The sequence below is a fragment of the Schistocerca cancellata genome, chromosome 2 (genome assembly GCF_023864275.1).
Source record: "Schistocerca cancellata isolate TAMUIC-IGC-003103 chromosome 2, iqSchCanc2.1, whole genome shotgun sequence".
NCBI classification, from domain to species: domain Eukaryota; kingdom Metazoa; phylum Arthropoda; class Insecta; order Orthoptera; family Acrididae; genus Schistocerca; species Schistocerca cancellata.
In genome coordinates, this window is record NC_064627.1 from 379151288 (window position 1) to 379170925 (window position 19638).

At 45.2% G+C, this 19638-nt stretch overlaps 1 protein-coding gene across 1 annotated transcript in view; it reads right to left on the reverse strand.

Moving 5' to 3' along the window:
* LOC126145808 (uncharacterized) overlaps window positions 1-18560 on the reverse strand; it is a 192282-nt gene extending 173722 nt beyond the window's left edge. The window contains exon 1 of the mRNA XM_049915582.1: window positions 18429-18560. Coding sequence (XP_049771539.1) covers window positions 18429-18498 — 70 coding nt within the window. The 5' untranslated portion in view covers window positions 18499-18560. The remainder of the gene's footprint in view (window positions 1-18428) is intronic.
* Window positions 18561-19638: the final 1078 nt, after the last annotated feature.

Here is a 19638-nt window from a genome sequence, read left to right on the forward strand (position 1 = left end):
AGTACTGCGCTCTGTCGGAAAACACCTTCACTGTTTTGTCACTGTTGAGTGGACGTGCAGTACACCTGGAGCATTACGAGTAACGTGGTACTAAACCGCTGCTCCTAAGGAAACTCGAAGGAGGAATCATCAGTGGCATTGACACATTAGGCTACATCTACACGTTCTGTAAGACTATAGTGTCCACCAACTATCTCGTCTTCATAACATCACGCACAGTTATTTACTGCTAAGTACAACAGCTTTCGTAATAGTACTTCCTGTCGTGCTTGTACTGCATTGAGAAGCAGCCCATCTCAGACCACGGAGTTCTTAGAGCTAAAACTAAATATACAGAGGGGTCTAAGAAAATGTAGTCAATCTTTGTTAGTCACGGAACAACATGACATACCATTGCAGTTTTGCGCGGTAGCGTAGTCCGAAGGCTGCAAAGTGGAAAGTCTACATTTCACGATCACTGCACACTATGAAAGAGGACGGCTCGGCTCGAAGGATGAAATACTGCGAGCAGCTTGAAGACATCCTTCCCGAGGATGAACGGTTTGCACGGATAGTAATCTGGTCTGACGAGACACTATTCAAACTGAACGGCACTGTAAACCTCCACAGCTGCGTATACTGGACCCTTAAAATCCTCACGTTCACGTGGACCAACATGTTAATCTACCGACTGTTAATGTGTGGTGTGGTCTGTCATCACATGGTTTGATTGGCTCGTTCTTCTTTGTAGGTGCCGAGGTGTACCTTCATATGCTGCATACATCGATTTCACCTGCTGTGAGAGAGATGTTTGGAAATGAAAGATTTTACTTACAACTTGATAGCGCTCCGCCTTACTTCCACGGGGATTTCGCAGCCTACTTGGATGACAATCTTCCTGTACGATGTATAGGTCGAAGAAAAGCTGCTGAGTACCCACCACGATATCTAGATTTCACCCCTGTTAACTTCTATCTATGGGGTCTTGGAAAATGAAGTTTATCAACAGACACACACACACACACACACACACACACACACACACACACACAAACACAGACACACACAGTACACGCATATTAATAGAAACATGGATCGCAGTAATAATAACAGTAAAACTACACTGATACAACGTTTTTGGGCAGTATTCAAACTGGTTTTTTAACGAATTACTTGATTAGTTTCTCCGTTAACATCTATACATGTTTCGGTTCAGCGGCGTCACTTTACTTTCTTAGTGATGGCTCTCGATCTCCCACCCTAGTCGAGTCCATCAACGAGAGGTCGCCAAGGAGGTGGAGATGTGGGTTCTACTATGCCAAGACTGCTTGGTAGCTACAACAGGAAAACACAATTAATTAGCAGGAGTACAAAATAAGAAAGTATTTATTACTTTGCTGTAGTCGATGATCAGTTGGTTGACAATTATAGAAGACGAGACTAGACCAAGCGTCTGCAGAATGACATAATTTACAAGTCACAAATCTTGCAGTCACGAATTAATCTCTCGTAACCTTGAATGTCGAATCCGGTGAATTTAACTTGGAACGGAAAGACTCGATGGCAGCAATGACTGAGCTGCAGACGATGGCTAACATCGGCTCTGGCTGACCACTGAGCGCGGCTACGAACTGTAGACTGGCACAACTGCACTACTCTCCTGCTGCACATGAAGTGGCCTAGCGACGCCTCGCGGCGAGCATTAGTACTGCGGCTGGCTGTGTACCCTTTGGCTAACACAGCCGTTCTTCTGTTCCGTTTATCGAGAGAATCGCATCCGGCGGATCGATCTCTCAGGCGGGGGTGTGGTCGTATGACTGACGACATCACACTTAGTATCACATACTGATGTACTTGTGGCCGACCGTTTCTGCCACACAGCTGACACTTTGCTACAGTATTTATCCGCAGTTTTTGTTGTTTCAGGTTTGTCAGGCCCCTACGTAAATTGCACTGGCTAACACGCGCTTTATCACCTACGATATATTCCTTGTTCCACGACGAATAATTCCTCTCAGCAAGTACAGTTGGCATAGAGGCATGAAAACATGGAAAAAACAAAAACTGCAGACGAAAAATCGTAGCGAAGTATCAGCTTTACTGGAGACAGCAACACGAACATAAGTAAGTGCTATTAAGAAAATAAAGTGAAGCCACTACATATCAACACGTTTGTGTGTTAAAGAAGAAATTGATCAAGGCAGAACCCAATGTTCAAAAATTATATATTTGAAAGCAAATACGTAGCTTCAACCATAAGATGAGCCAGCGGAGAAACACTTCTATGGGCGCACAAAAAAATGCGAGCATGCTTCTGTTTAAAAGTGGAGTACCACCTGTCTTATTTTGCCTACCTCGGCACTTTTAACATTTTCTCAAACATTTTGCTATGTGAACATATTCGCGTTATTTTTAACATGCAACTCAGCTCTCACTCCCACAAGCTCCGCTAACTATAACTCCTTCATACCCACCAGCCCATCGCTGTAAGTCGCTCATATCCATCCACTACCACTTGCCCACCCTCACTGCCCATACTCACTGTCAGTATCTCTTTTTGTCTCACAGCCACAGTTTCCTTCATTCTGTTCTGCTACTACTGTCTTTTGTCACTGTCAGTGTCACTCTCTTTCTCTCTCTTACTGCTATCATTCATTCATTCCTTTTCGCTGCTGCTGTTTCTTCTCACTGCCATTACCATTCTCTCCTCCTCGTCATAGACTCTACCTCTCATTATCATTGGATTTCAAGCACTTACATTCCCTCCTTCTTTATATTCCTCTCCCACAAGCACCACCTCCTTCACTCTTTTCCTACCACCGTTCTCTCTGTTACCTATGTTCCACTGCCAGTGTGTCCTTCTCTTTCTTTCACACTGCCATTGTCTCCGCTCTTTCTGTACCATAACCACTGTCTACTGTCGTCCAGTATTTATTGCTTTTTCATCTCTTTCCCATTGCCACTGTTTCGTTCTCTTTCAGTATAAAAAAGCGCGGTATGTTCACATGCCAAAACTTTGGGAAGATTTTTAGAGGTACTGAGGAAGGTTGGATGAGGCATCTAATACCACACTTTCAAGTCATGGTCTTATAAACAAGATGTATTCGCTTTTTTGTGCTGCGATAGGAGAACGTTTCCATTGTGGAATTATGTCACTACGTCACTACGCCACATATGAAATGAACTTTACGCTCTTTAAAATTTTGGTATGTGATTTATGTGATTCAGTGCTACAACGTAGGGTTTCCAGAACCCTTCTGATGATAATAGAGACACTTTATAGGATATTTCTCCCTGCTACGTCACTTTATAAATTACGTTTTCCCTTCACACCGAATTTTATTTTCGTATTTTTCGTGCACAAACAGGGTAACTTCAAACCACTGCATCTCGGAAACGGCTAAATATACACTAATGGCCATTAAAATTGCTACACCACGAAGATTATGTGCTACAGACGCGAAATTTAACCGACAGGAAGAAGATGCTGTGATTTGCAAATGATTAGCTTTTCAGAGCATTCACAACAGGTTGGCGCCGGTGGCGACACCTACAACGTGCTAACATGAGGAAAGTTTACAACCGATTTCTCATTCACAAATACCAGTTGACCGGCGTTGCCTGGTGAAACGTTGCTGTGATGCCTCGTGTAAGGAGGAGAATGCGTACCAACTACGTTTCCGACTTTGATAAAGGTCGGATTGTAGCCTATCGCGATTGCGGTTTATCGTATCGCGATATTGCTGCTCGCGTTGGTCGAGATCCAATGACTGTTAGCAGAATATGGAACCGGTGGGTTCACGAGGGTAATACGGAACGCCGTGCTGGATCCCAACGGCCTCGTATCACTAGCAGTCGAGATGACAGGCATCTTATCCGCATGGCTGCAACGGATCGTGCAGCCACGTCTCGATCCCTGAGTCAACAGATGGGACGTTTGCAAGACAACAACCATCTGCACGAACAGTTCGACGACATGTGCAGCAACATGGACTATCAGCTCGGAGACCATGGCTGCGGTTACCCTTGACGCTGCATCACAGACACGAGCGCCTGCGATGGTGTACTCAACGACGAACCTGAGTGCACGAAAGGCAAAACGTCATTTTTTCGGATGAATCCAGGTTCTGTTTACAGCATCATGATGGTCGCATCCGTCTTTGGGGACACCGCGGTGAACGCACATTGGAAGCGTGTATTCGTCATCGCCGTACTGGCGTATCACCCAGCGTGATGGTATGGGGTGCCATTGGTTACACGTCTCGGTCACCTCTTGTTCGCATTGACGGCACTTTGAACAGTGGACGTTACATTTCAGATGTGTTACGACCCGTGGCTCTACCCTTCATTCGATCCCTGCGAAACCCTACATTTCAGCAGGATCATGCACGACCGCGTGTTGCATGTCCTGTACAGGCCTTTCTAGATACAGAAAATGTTCGACTGCTACCCTGGCCAGCACTTTCCCCAGATCTCTCACCAACTGAAAACGTCTGGTATCAAAGCCGTTATTACTGCCAGAGGTGGTTGTTCTGGGTAGGACCTACTGATTTCTCACGGTCTATGCACCCAAATTGCGTGAAAATGTAATCACATGTCAGTTCTAGTATAATATATTTGTCCAATGAATACCCGTTTATCATCTGCATTTCGTCTTGGTGTAGCAATTTTAATGGCCAGTGGTGTATATAAAAAATTTCAATATCCTCCAAGAAGTGAACGCTAGGAACATATTGTAAAAATTTCAGACATTTTCTGTGCGTAGCCGTCTTGGAATACGCGGCTCGATCTTGTTACAAAAAGATAGCTAAAACCGCTTTTTGGGGGATTGTTAATGAACCGCTCAATGACTAATGGTGCCTCCATAAGCTCCTTAAGGCGCACATGCAAAAAGAACCAGTTGATTTGCTCCATTTGCGTAAACAGGAGGAAAAGTGTAATATTCACAGTTTCACCGTGTACTATAGGATAGTGAAACTAAGACGATCCTTCTGTTGGGTATACAGATGGTCCCTAGCCCAAGGAGCCGCGCGGAGTGGCCGCGCGTTTAGAAGCGCCATGTCACGGATTGCGCGGCCCGTCCCGCCGGAGGTTCGAGTCCTCCCTCGGGCATGGGTGTGTGTGTGTGTGTGTGTGTGTGTGTTGTTGCTAGCATAAGTGAGTTTAAGTAGTGTGTAAGTCTAAGGAACGATAACCTCACTAGTTTGGTCCCCTAGGAATTCACATACATTTGAACTTTTTTTTAGCCTACCTCCCTGTCCTTTTTTGACCCTACCTTCCTATCAGCGAAAGAACCAGAGGTATGATCCCGATATATATGCGAGGCGTTTAGGCACAAATTAGGTTGCGAATATTGTCGCATGTGCACCAATATGGAATAAACGAACGATTGAATTTAATGGTCTTTTGAGGCATAATTGCTTGACACTTCATACCGTGAACAGTTTTTGTTTTCTTTTTTTTTTAATAGAGGTGTTAAAAGCAATAAAATGAGGCAGCTCCCTGCAACTTCTAGTGGATGTTGGCATGTTGGTAGCATGTTAAGCAGCGAATCTTATTCTTGCCTTGCTGCCCTCCTTGTACTGTATTTTTCCAGCATGGAGTGCTTCCGCGGAGGAAATTATTAAAATTTCGGTACGGCACAGTTCAGCAAGAGCGCGGTTAGCGCCCGAGAATTTGGTTAAAGATTGCGTGGGCGGTCGACGGTGTCCGGAACACAGGGAGGCCAGACGCGGGGGTAGCGTGTGCGGTGGGGGTGGCGTGTAAGGTGGGGGCGGCTGCGTAATATTTCAAGAGTCTGGGGAGCCCTGAGTGCGAGCGGCCGCGTATCGACCTCTGCGTGCACGTGTGACGCGTGCTGCCCGTGTCTACACGCTGCTACTGCCGTGCTGACCCCAGCTTACACCCCTACACGGCACAACAGGACAGCACGGGCTGCCGGCATTCCGTACGCCATTCATGAGAAGTGGCACACGCGACAGCTTGTGTTGGCGTCAGTTACGTCTATACAACAAAAGCCATTTTGCCGTGCGTGTCGAAATACACTTTGTGTACCACTGTCGCTTTTTCTAACAGCGAATGGGGGGAGCGAAGAGCGACTGCCGCTAAACCTCCGTACAGAGTCGAATCTCTCTTTCATTTTGCCTCCATGTTCCTTTCGTGAAATATACGCAGGAGGAAGTAAAATACTGGTTAACGTCCAGGAACGTAGGCGTCTTGCCACTGGAGTTGGCTCGCCATTTCAGTGACACTAAACATATCTGTGACGAAATGCGCCTCTCACTTTCATCTATTAATCCCAGATTGAAGAGGATATTGTAAGCTGCCTCCTCTGTGGGCGGACTACACTTCCCGAGGATCGTCCCAATGATCTTAATCTGGCAACTGCGTTTCCTACCATTAGTTTTTCGAGGTAGTACCACTTTAAAGCGCGCCATGGGCTTACTCACAGTGATTATTAAGCAATCATATAATCGTACAATTTTCGCCTATTTATGCACAATACGTCGCATCTCTCTGTGTGGAGAATCCCTGCACCAGGTGTTGCTCCTCTGTACGTTTCCCATATTCCGCCAAATTTCTCAAATGTTGGACTTCTCTATAGAAATCACCAACCGCACAGATCATGGGACTTCCTTCGTGATCCACTACGTCGTTGACATACAGGTTAATTCAGCTGCCCCTACCTACAGATTTTATGCAACCTGCAACGCCTTCAAGAACCACACGTGAGGTTTTCATGTTGTCTCGCTTCTACGCTCAAACGATTCTCTTACAGAAAAATTGAACGTGGCATTTTTGGAGAAATTTTAATGTAGCTAGATTTTCTACTGGGACACGTTTTTGCTGGAGGCCACAGTTTTCGAGTTATTTAAGAAAAATGCCTTTGAGGGTCCCTTTTGTTGTTTCGAAAACTATGGCCTCTAGAGCAAACGTATGCCGCTACTACACTCAACTACGTTAAATTTTCTACAAAAAGGTCCAATTAATTCTTTCTGTAGGACCAACAGGCTGCACATAGCAAGCGAGATAATATGAAAATTTTCACACGGTGTTTGCAGACGTTGTGGATTGCATAAGACCCACAGGTGGGGGCACCTTAATGTGAACTGTACTGTGTATTATGTTTTGTGTACTGTGTACTGTATTTAAGAATCCCTTGTGGTACACCCGAACTAACTTTGACATCTGAAGAGTTCGCTCTGTTAAGAATGACATACTGTGATGTAACTGCTAGGAACTCTTCAGTCACAAAGCTAGTCTGATATTCCGTGCGCTCGTGTTTTATTCATTAGGCGACAGTGTGGAATTTTATCCGCAAGTTGAGGATCATGGCATCAAGCTGGACGCCATTATTTGTTGCCTTGTCTGTCTCGCGTATAAATAGAATGTGCTGGTTCACACATTCCGTGCTGTGTCTATGCTGATTCCTACAAAGGAGTTCCAAAATTCTAAAACAGACTGATGTCAGCGATGCATGCCTGTACGAGGACCCTTTCTTAAAACTTGCCTGTATGAGGATCCTTTTTGAAAACGGGAGTGAGTTGCGCATTTTTCCTCCAGCGACATACCGTAGACCACTACTAGAAGAAGTGTAAGTTGTTTTGCATACTTTGAGTAGACTCGTATAGAGATCCTATCAGGCCCTTCCCCTTTCCTCTGTTAAGTGATTTAACTTGATTTTCTCTCCCGCAGCCTCTTAATTGGATGTGTCATTTCTGCGGTCTTCAGGTGACTTAAAAGAGAAAACTCAGTCCGATCCTCCTCAGCTTCATAGTCGTGCGGTAGAGGACAATGTCCAGCGGACAGGTCCCTGGATTATGTAAGTCACGCAGCGCTCAGTTAATGCTTTCCCAACAGCGTGGGAAACCGTTTAAAACCCTCACCTTGGCTGGCCGGTCTACCTAAAGAACGCCCGGTAATCCTCCATGCGGATTGTTCGGGTCTGCCTCATTCTCTGCCTGGAAAGCAAGTGCGTAACGCGCTAAGCTACCTGGCCATATTCACGAACACCACAGTATTCGTTTACTGCTGTCAAGTTTCATACATGAAACTGCCTACAGTTCTCCAAATGTACACTTTGCACCTGCCACACTAGCTCGTTGAAATTTAATTGCATTAAAATTGTGTACCTATTCCAATATCATTCCACACAACAGCTCGCCTGCGTCACAGCACGGAGATAACACGAAACATGACCTTCTAAGATGGAATAAACAGACTGAGCAACTTTCTTAACATCAATGTTCGGTGAATGTAACTAGAATTATGCGTAAATATTTTCTTGTAAAGCAGTACATCTACCTGGAGGATTCGGGAAATACCCCTTTATTCCTGCCACTTCATTCATAAACTACCGCAGGCGTTTCATAAATAACGAGTAACAAAAATTTTCCATTCATGTTTTACTCTGCTTACTTATTGATGAAATATTTTTCCGATGTTTATTTTAATTTATTTGTGAAAGGGGGCTGATTTCCGTCTCCGTGTGAAGTAAAGGAGGCTGACGCGAAATTTCGCAGTGAAAGGATTAACAAATTCAAGATATTTGCCTAAGCACTTTACGCGCCAAAGGAACTTTTTACGCGAAGGAAACGTTTCGAATCAGATTTCTTCCTTGACGCGCCGCGATTTAAAAGCTGTGGCTTTGTTGTCCCACATCTTTCGCAGCTCCTGCGCTCGTCTTTTGGCGTGCTGAGGCACAATTTGCATTAATTTCTGCGGATTCTTTCGGTACACCAACACTGAAAGCCGCTTTTGAGTGCTCGGAACACTCATTCACTGTCCGTCTCTCGTATTTCTGGCAGTTTCCTTTATGTTTCTCAGATATTATAATATTCATGAAATCCACCATTATCTACCTCCTGTCTTACTTATCTGTACAGGCGAGACCTCGAGAATGCCAGCCGAAAGCGGGAAGCTTGCTGTCGTCATTGTTATAAAAGGACGTCCAACAGTTTTCATCACTAAGATTTCTTTTGTGCAATGTGGTGTGCCAGCTCCGCCATTAAGCATATTGTACCACACGCTAATGCTGTCCTTCGTCTCCTGAATGCATACAAATAACGATGCTTTGCAAAATCGTTCTAGAGATCTGAAGAAATATTTATGTACAGCAGTAAATGAATAGTCTCAAATACGTCATCTCGTATAAGAGAGAGAAAGAGAGAGAGAGAGAGAGAGAGAATGTGTACACGCGCAGTTTGATTTAACATGGAAAGTTTAGCCTATTAACAAAGCAGAAATAGTCGGCGACACGTCCTGATATTATGAGGGAGTTATTCCAGCTCTACACAAGCATAGCTTTTTTAGATGCGCATCTTTGGTATAAAATTTATAAATAAAACTCGAAAGGTGCCTGTTATCAGCACTTTCATTTCCTCGCAGATTATTTTTCCGTTTTATGTATCGCGATGCTTTCTTTTACTATAATGTATGACATATTGTTCTATTTTGTTCCGATATTTCGATAACAACTCTTTAGCATCATGTTTGCTTGACCACAGTGTCAAACTTCATTCCTTGGTGGATCAGTTTGCTCACGACCAAGGACATTCGTTTGCGAGTGTGGAACATGTGGTCCGTCTCATTTGAAAGTAGTTCGTCAATTTTTTTTTCATCAATTCTTGTCTGGACTTGGAATCGTAAAGTCAAAGAAGCACTTCTCGCTGTTTTTCTGATGTTGAGAAGGAAGTCGTCAACACTGCTGCACAGAGCTTGAAATGCATAAGTATTGGGTGAGATCAGCCCAATTTATTTACTGTGATGAAGGTTAGTTTTGCGTGGCGGGGATGGTTTGTGAATGTAGGGTTAGGTGAACATTCGCGTGACGATCGCGTGACGACTTCTTCATGATCAGCGCCGCTCTCTTTTAACGTTCACTACCTCTTACGTTTGGTAAGAGCTCCAGACTGACGAATAATACTCTCTTTGTGCGTCGACGTTTTCTAAGCGATGTCCTTCGTGGATGAATTAAAATTTCGTGGGATATTTCGATGGATTTCAGTCTGTTAATTTTCGACCACACAGCTGGATTTAAATGATCAATTCAATTACTGTGGGTCGATAGCCCAATATATTTGGTGGTGTCTGCGACTGGACGGAAATGTTTATTTGCAGAAGAGCTGTTGGCTTATTGATCCTCGACGAGACCAGTATATTCTATTGTACGAATAATACACTCCTGGAAATGGAAAAAAGAACACATTGACACCGGTGTGTCAGACCCACCATACTTGCTCCGGACACTGCGAGAGGGCTGTACAAGCAATGATCACACGCACGGCACAGCGGACACACCAGGAACCGCGGTGTTGGCCGTCGAATGGCGCTAGCTGCGCAGCATTTGTGCACCGCCGCCGTCAGTGTCAGCCAGTTTGCCGTGGCATACGGAGCTCCATCGCAGTCGTTAACACTGGTAGCATGCCGCGACAGCGTGGACATGAACCGTATGTGCAGTTGACGGACTTTGAGCGAGGGCGTATAGAGGGCATGCGGGAGGCCGGGTGGACGTACCGCCGAATTGCTCAACACGTGGGGCGTGAGGTCTCCACAGTACATCGATGTTGTCGCCAATGGTCGGCGGAAGGTGCACGTGCCCGTCGACCTGGGACCGGACCGCAGCGACGCACGGATGCACGCCAAGACCGTAGGATCCTACGCAGTGCCGTAGGGGACCGCACCGCCACTTCCCAGCAAATTAGGGACACTGTTGCTCCTGGGGTATCGGCGACGACCATTCGCAACCGTCTCCATAAAGCTGGGCTACGGTCCCGCACACCGTTAGGCCGTCTTCCGCTCACGCCCCAACATCGTGCAGCCCGCCTCCAGTGGTGTCGCGACAGGCGTGAATGGAGGGACGAATGGAGACGTGTCGTCTTCAGCGATGAGAGTCGCTTCTGCCTTGGTGCCAATGATGGTCGTATGCGTGTTTGGCGCCGTGCAGGTGAGCGCCACAATCAGGACTGCATACGACCGAGGCACACAGGGCCAACACCCGGCATCATGGTGTGGGGAGCGATCTCCTACACTGGCCGTACACCACTGGTGATCGTCGAGGGGACACTGAATAGTGCACGGTACATCCAAACCGTCATCGAACCCATCGTTCTACCATTCCTAGACCGGCAAGGGAACTTGCTGTTCCAACAGGACAATGCACGTCCGCATGTATCCCGTGCCACACAACGTGCTCTAGAAGGTCTAAGTCAACTACCCTGGCCAGCAAGATCTCCGGATCTGTCCCCCATTGAGCATGTTTGGGACTGGATGAAGCGTCGTCTCACGCAGTCTGCACGTCCAGCACGAACGCTGGTCCAACTGAGGCGCCAGGTGGAAATGGCATGGCAAGCCGTTCCACAGGACTACATCCAGCATCTCTACGATCGTCTCCATGGGAGAATAGCAGCCTGCATTGCTGCGAAAGGTGGATATACACTGTACTAGTGCCGACATTGTGCATGCTCTGTTGCCTGTGTCTATGTGCCTGTGGTTCTGTCAGTGTGATCATGTGATGTATCTGACCCCAGGAATGTGTCAATAAAGTTTCCCCTTCCTGGGACAATGAATTCACGGTGTTCTTATTTCAATTTCCAGGAGTGTATATAACTGTTAAGGCTGCCAACTTGTTTTTAGGAAGGAGGAGGAAGATTGCCTGTGTCTTGGTTTTGTCGTAACCTGTAATATGGCCAGTTCTTACACTACGGTCGGCCATGTCTGAAGTGGTGGCCCGTTGTACTTCAGTGTGGCATCTATGTCCACGGCACCTCTCTTTTGCCGTTCGCACGGTTTCTCCATTGCAAACTTTGTTGCAGTGGCAGGAGATTTGGTGGACCCCTGGTTTGTGAAGACCTATATCATCCTTTGCTGAACATAATAGTGTCAAGGTTTTAGGTTCAAATGGTTCAAATGGCTCTGAGCCCTATGGGACTTAACATCTGTGCTCATCAGTCCCCTAGAACTTAGAACTACTTAAACCTAACTAACCTAAGGACATCACACACATCCATGCCCGAGGCAGGATTCGAACCTGCGACCGCAGCGGTCGCGCGGTTCCAGACTGTAGCGCCTAGAACCGCTCGCCCACTCTGGCCGGCCAAGGTTTTAGGGGGTGGGCGAAATACACAGTTAGCATTATGTCGCTCCATGATGCTGCCGGCTTCCTGGAGTTACTGCCGGTAAACGGAATGCATGCTAATGGTTTGTGCTCCTGTATTTCTTCCTGCTAGTGCTTAAGCATAATTTGTGTAAGCGGACACCTTATCTGTTTGCTACTGTACCCATTTATTTCGTATTATCGTCTCCACGTGCTTGAGCTCAGTTGAAAGGCTGTCTTGATCGCAGATGGCTGATACCCTTTGAACCAGTGTGCATAAACCGCATTCAAGCTGAGAAGTTTGGTAACCATTGGCGACATGTAGATACAATCCGTGTGTGTATGTTTTCTTTATACACTGTGTTCCAGCTTGCCATTTTGGCTTCCTTTTCTCCAGGAGGTCAAGAAACGGGAAGGTGCCTCCCTGCCCCATCTCCTGTATGTTGGGGTGAAGCGACGTGAAGAAATTGAGAAATTCACCTAGGCTGTCCCGCCCATGTGGCCAAACGACGAGCGCATCATTCACGTAACCGTATAAAAAAGTTAGATTGAGTTAGATTTGCTTCAGGACCTTCTCCATGTTTTTACGTACATGCATTCACATTGCTTGCAACAGGCGTATTTAATCCCACTTTATGTGTAACTGCTGTTGGCGCACTCAAGAGCAAATGTACGTTATATAACTAATTCTGGTAGTGAAATATTACCTGCTGCTATAGAAGCCAGACTGCTCTTCGAGAAGTCGGAATATTCAAAATCGAGGCTTTAACCGAGATGAAACCGGGAAACATCGTAGCCAATCCCACATTACGTAAAATCTGTACACTGTGGAAGCACTAATGGAAACTAAGGAGAAACTTGGAAGCTGTACTAAAGCTCAAAGAGAAAAAAGAAAAATTTTGGGTTTCCCGACGCTGCGACTCTGTCACCGTGGGCAAAGAACTTGGACGATCATATGAACAGCATGTATAGTGTCTTGAAAGGAGGTTATAAGACGTTTTTGGAATTTGGGTAGTAAAATAACTGACGATGGCAGAAGTAGAGAGTATGTAGATTGCAGACCGGCAATAGCAAGAAAATATTCTCTGAAATGAGAGGAATATCGTAACATCTTTCTTTGAGGCGTTTGTCCGAAGTGTAGCACTGTACGGGAGTGAAAAGCGTACGATACTCAGTAGGCGCAAGAACAAGATTGAGGTTTTGAAATGTGGTGCTACAAAAAATCCTGAAATTTAAATTAATACAACGGATAACTGATAAAGAGATGCTAAGCAAAACTGGTCAGAGAAAAGCTCTAGACCATTGTCGAAAATCTAAAATATGGGACTGGCTCATAGAAGACATCCTAGCCATCGAGGAACAGTTAAATGGGTGATGAAGGTGAGTTCAGCTATTAAAAATTGTAGTCGGAGAACCAGTTAAAATGCAGATTGGTTACAGTAGTTATTTAGGTACGGGAAGATTTGAACGTGATACACTAACGTGGAGATCTACGTTAAAGCAGTCTTTAGATCGATGACTACAACAACTAAATACTGCCGCATGCCTTTGAAGCTTCATTATTGTGCAGCTGTGATGTACACTACCGCTCATTAATTTCAGTACACCCTGATTTACAATACAAATAAACGTTATTTCTCCCAAATAATTATACCAACTTCCACATATATAATACAATCACAATCATTATATTTTACTTTCATCAAAGTATCCTTCTTTGGATTTAATGACTGCCTCACAAGCTCTAGGCATGTGGTCAATCAGTTTTTGTAGGTATCATGAATCTATATGATTCCACAGATCCTTAACAATATTCCTAAGATCTCCTTGCTGGATATATTAACTTCCGTGATACGTCTGTCCACTTCATCCCAGACCATTTCAATGGGATTAGAATCGGGGCTTTGGGGCGGCCATACCACATGATTCAGTACTTTCTGTTTTTCCTTTGATGTAATGTAGTCTGTACAATGTGTCGACCGGTGTTTTGGGCCATTATCCTGTTGTAAGGTGAACCCCTTCCCTATTAAACGCAATCCACTTCGTATTGCATGATAATGAAATGGCTCTGAGCACTATGGGACTCAACTGCTGTGGTCATAAGTCCCCTAGAACTTAGAACTACTTAAACCTAACTAACCTAAGGACATCACACACATCCATGCCCGAGGCAGGATTCGAACCTGCAACCGTAGCGGTCGTGCGGTTCCAGACTGTAGCGCCTTTAACCGCTCGGCCACTCCGGCCGGCCATGATAATGAAGTATGCGGTGGTACTGCATCTGATCCATATATCCTTCTATTTTCACAATGTCGCCAACTCCATCTCCGGCAAAACATCTCCAAACCACAATAGGACCTCCACCTTGTTTAACTGTAGGTAGAACGAACTGCTGGACTACCCTTTCCGATACAAATAGGCGAACAAATATTCTCCTTCTGGTTCCAAAAATCTCGGGTGAATAACACCTTCGTCCACTCTTCCGATGTCCAGTTGCGATGTTTTCTAGCCCATTCAAGTCTCTTCTGTTTATTTACGGCCTTTATAAGGGTTTTTCTTGCTGTGACATCCTTTCAAGCTGGCTTCAGTCTGTCTCCCTTAATGGTAATTCTGAGATATTTATCATCACTTTTAGTTGTTTTACGAGGTCGTCCTGATCGTGTATGTCCTTATTGTTACCTATTGTCTTCTGGCGGTGAAGGGTGTATTGCGCTCCCCCTATAGACACACTACACTGCTTCGCAATTTGGCGAATAGGTAAATCTGCTTGGCTAAGTGCTACAATTACAACAAGTTTTTCTATGGATATCTTCACTCGTGGAGCCATACTAGCAATGTGCACACTTCAATGTCACGAAGGAACTGACGTGCAGGAACCACATGTTATGTATCGTAGCAATGCTTGCCGTTTGCTGCGGACATGACATCACTACAGGGAACAACACAGTTTCACCAAATGCGGCGTCCGTCGGCAAATAGGTAAACAAATACATCAGAATGGTACATTACGTCTGTGTACACAACATTGTTTGTTGGATACTATTGTATGTCGATGACCACAAACAAAAATCATGACATGTGTACAACTGTTGTACTATTCCTTTGCTTTCTCAGCAGTGCCCACGGAATTCGACCTTCTCTACAAAGAACTAGATGTCATTTATTGGGTGTATTGAAATTAATGAGCGATAGTTTATGTGACGGTTATTTTTACTTTCTGTACGCTTTGTTGAAGGTTGTTTCCTATACCGACATACAGGGAGTCGTACACCGGAAGTGAATGGTCGTCCGGTATTCAGCTTGTTAATTAACCTAATCTGAGTGTTTCCAACACACAATTTAGCCTGGTAACGTGACTCATAGTCTTACGGTAAATACCTAAAAATAATTGTCCACTCTGAGACGTCTCTCCGCCCTTTGAATGACCGGAGGGCTGTATCGACAGAAGTCGAATGGCCTCGATCAGTACCAGCAGCTTTCTCGGTACAGCCAACCTATTCATCGTCGACTAGGGGACGATTCTGTATTCTGTGTGTAAACGAATACAGACGTTACACGCGGTATTAAATTTTATGGAAGTGTGATGTATAAGTAATCTTAAATGTTTTCAGTTGATCAACATGTTCAATGAAGATACTCTTTCCATAAATTATTGTAAGGACTCGACTAAGTCGGTGGCTAATAAGGCCGGTCAGTAAAGACCAAAGAAGTTCTAAATCAGGAAATAATTCGTGCAGTCGCAAATTTTTGTACAGTGGTAGGAGAGAGTGCCATGAGCGACACGCTAGAAATCCTGACCGGAGAGGGCTGAGCGTAGGATCGTGGTGCGTTTGAAGGTGACTTTTGTACGTTTTTCTTGAATAACTCTGATTTGCGGGCGTGCGGTTCTAGGCGCTTCAGTCTGGAACCGCGTGACCGCTACGGTCGCAGGTTCGAACCCTGCCTCCGGCATGGATGTGTGTGATATCCTTAGGTTAGTTAGGTTTAAGTAGCTCTAAGTTCTAGGGGACTGATGATCTTAAATGTTAAGTCCCATAGTGCTCAGAGCCAACTCTGATTTGCTACTTCGTTACAACACTTGTGTCTTTTTCTGTTTGCTAGCTGCGGATGATGGGCGGAAATTCCTGAAACTGGTACTTCGAAAAAACTTGAATAAGTACATTCTAAGAGAAAAAATTACATACGACAAAGGGCTTACCCGAATCGGCTAGAAATGGGTAGGTGTGATTTACGTGTACAGACAAATAAATGATGACAGCTTAAAATCGTAAACATGACAGCAAAACAGAAACTGTGTGAATCTGAAAAGTTGAAAAAAATCGGCCAATCAGTTGCAAAAACAAAGTTTTATTAGCCCTTGACCTAGGTTTCGATATTTTTAAAAATGTGATGTATCATCATATGATGTATCATCATGTGATTTAAGCCGGCCGCTGTGGCCGAGCGGTTCTAGGCGCTTCAGCCCCGAACCGACCAGCTGCTACGGTCACAGGTTCGAATCCTGCCTCGGGCATGGATGTATATGATGTCCTTAGGTTAGTTAGGTTTAAGTATTTATAAGTCTGGTGGACTAATGACCTCAAATGTTAAGTCCCATAGTGCTTAGAGTCATTTGAACCATTTTGTGATGTAACAAGATATTTTTTAAAACATCGAAACCTATTTCAAGTGCTAACAAACCTCTGGTTTGTAATTGGTTGGCTGTTTTTTTGAAACTCTTCACTACAACTTAATTGCAGGCGGGCATTATCTTGCTGAAATGTAAGCCCAGAATGGCTTGCCGTGAAAGGCAAGGAAACTGGGTGTAGAATACCGTCAATGAAGAAGATGGCAACCAAAGCTTTCCCGCTATGAAATCAAATGGCACCCCGAGGAGCCCTTGCAGCACAGCGGTTCGACAACGATACTCTACGTCGCGATTTGTTGCCCTTCATGGCAAACCGTCCTAGGCATAGATTTCAGCAAGACAATGCCCTCTGGCACACAGCATGAGTTTTTGTTGCTTGTCTTCGTGCTTGCCAATGCCTACCGCCAGCAAGGTCGCCAGATCTTTCCCCAATTCAGAATGTTTGTAGAATTATGGGAGGAGCGCTCCAACCAGCACGGGATTTTGAGGATCTAAGGAGCCAACTGGACCGACTTTAGTACGATATCCCTCACGAGGACATCCAATCACTCCATCAATCCATTCCAAGTCAAACAACAGCTTGAAAAAGGACCAGAGGGGGGCCAACGTGTTATTTACATGCTCAGTTTTTCGAAGCCCTTCCTCTTGAATAAATCATCCAATTTTTCTGTCATTCTAACAATCATTGTTCGTTTGTACATATACATCGTTTTTACCGTTTTCCATCCCATTCTCCCGTTCTATAATTCCTTCGTGGTGTGTCGGTGTCTGTACTTCGCTTATTGCGTCTGTCACACTCATTTCATACTTAAGAACAAGGTTCAGTTTATAATTATAAATTATTGGCGACTCCAATGAAAATGAGCATTGGCCGTATTTTGTTGTTTTATTGTCAGCAAAATCGATTTTCGATCACTTAGTGACCATCCTCAGTGCTAGAAGTTAAAAATTTTCACATAACGATCAGTCGTGATTTTGGGTTTTATACTCTCTGATTGTTATGTGGAAATTTTTAACTTCTAGCACTGAGGATGGTCACTAAGTGACCGAAAATCGATTTTGCTGACAATAAAACAACAAAATACGGCCAATGCTGATTTTCCTTCGAATTCGATAATTATAAGATGTTAGTCCTTACTGGTTTTTTTTTACTCTTCTTTGTGCGTTTAAATTGCTTACCAAAGAAATGGCTCTGAGCACTATGGGACTTAACATTTGAGGTCATCAGTCCCCTAAGACTTAAACCTAACTAACCTAAGGACATCACACACATCCATGCCCGAGGCAGCATTCGAACCTGTGACCGTAGCGGTCACGCGGTTACATACTGAAGCGCGTAGAACCGCTCGGCCACCCCGGCCGGCCAAAAACCGCTTACCGATTTTATGTTTTCCCAGTAGGCTATAATAAGAGACTGAGCAGATGACGCATATTAATAATACCCACTGACTCTAAATGATGTTAGCATGTTGACAGATTTGGTAATGTTTCTACTGTTTCATTTTATTATTAATTTTGAGAGATTTTGAGTTACAAAAATGGTCTGTCCTTTATTAGCCATTAGCAGACGATGGACAGAAACTGGTCCGGTAAAAAATGTTGAATAAATAAAATAAATTATTGCAAATTGCCTTTTGCAAAAAAGACCTTTGTCACAATATCGATTGTCCAACAAGTATAAAGAAAACATTAAGATGTTGGGTCACTTTGCTGCGAGTACCCTCTCACCTCTCAGAGCCCACAGTGGTCGCCGAGCGGGCCAAATCTGCATCGCGGAGCACGGTACGGTCTGCCGCATTGTCGCAGAGCGCAAGAAGCGGCGCTTAGCTGGTCATAACTCAGGCCGGCGGCCGGTTTTGCAGGCGGCGCTAAGTGAATCCAAACACAGTGCGCGCAAGTGCGCGGCGCGCCCCCTGCCTCCCGGCCGCCGCTGGCCGCAGTCAGCCGCAGCCGCAAAAAGGCGCCGGCCGGCTGGCGCTAACGAGGCGGCGCGCGGCGCCCGCACCGACTGCGCGCCTGTGGCCGCTCTTATGACTCCGGATGCCTGAGCACCGCGGAATTTAAAACATCCCTGCCGGAAACGCGGCCGCCTCTTTTTACGCGTGTTCCCGAGGAATCCGGTTCCCACAGTAGTTCAACAGACGTCGAGGGCTTAAGCACGCTTTTCTACAGGCAGAAGCGCTCCGACCTTCAGAGGAACTCCGCTAATTGCGTTTATCGTTGGTCAAGATGCCGCTTAGTTTGCGACGCAAGTAGAATCGCTACGTGCTGTTCCACTCTTAATCACTAAATTAGAGCTTTACGTAGCTGGTAGTGAGGAACTCATCACATAAAAAATTATACGCGTAATACTTCTTCATACGAATAATTGATGGTGGCGAGGTAGAGTGTCAGACTATCAATGCATGCTGTGCAGTCTGCGGTTATTCCTTGGATTTATTTCAATCAACGTCAGTTTCCTTGCAGCTGTATTTCTTATTTTATTTTGACTTCTATCTCCTGTATGTACCAGATGACCCACGAATGCCGTCCTCCGTATGCGTTTGTTGATCCCGGTTACCAAGCAGGCCGAAACGTCTGCCTAAGCAGAACAGTAAAGGGGACTCTACACCGACAGAGAGGAGACACTGTTAAAAGTAAGACCAGCTATTGAAACCAAAAACTTTATAACTGTAATTGGTCCTATAGCTCATCGCTAGAAAACTTGCTTAGTATAGGAGGGGTGCCGGGTTCGATTCCTGGGATCTAGAAACGTGTCTCTGCAGAAGGATGATTGACCTGACCAATACGCACAAAAGCCACTACCTCTTCAGGCCACGAGTGGCCTACCGGGACCATCCGGCCGCCGTGTCATCCTCAGCAGAGGATGCGGATAGGAGGGGCGTGTGGTCAGCACAACGCTCTCCCGGCCGTTATGTTGGTATTCTTGACCGAAGCC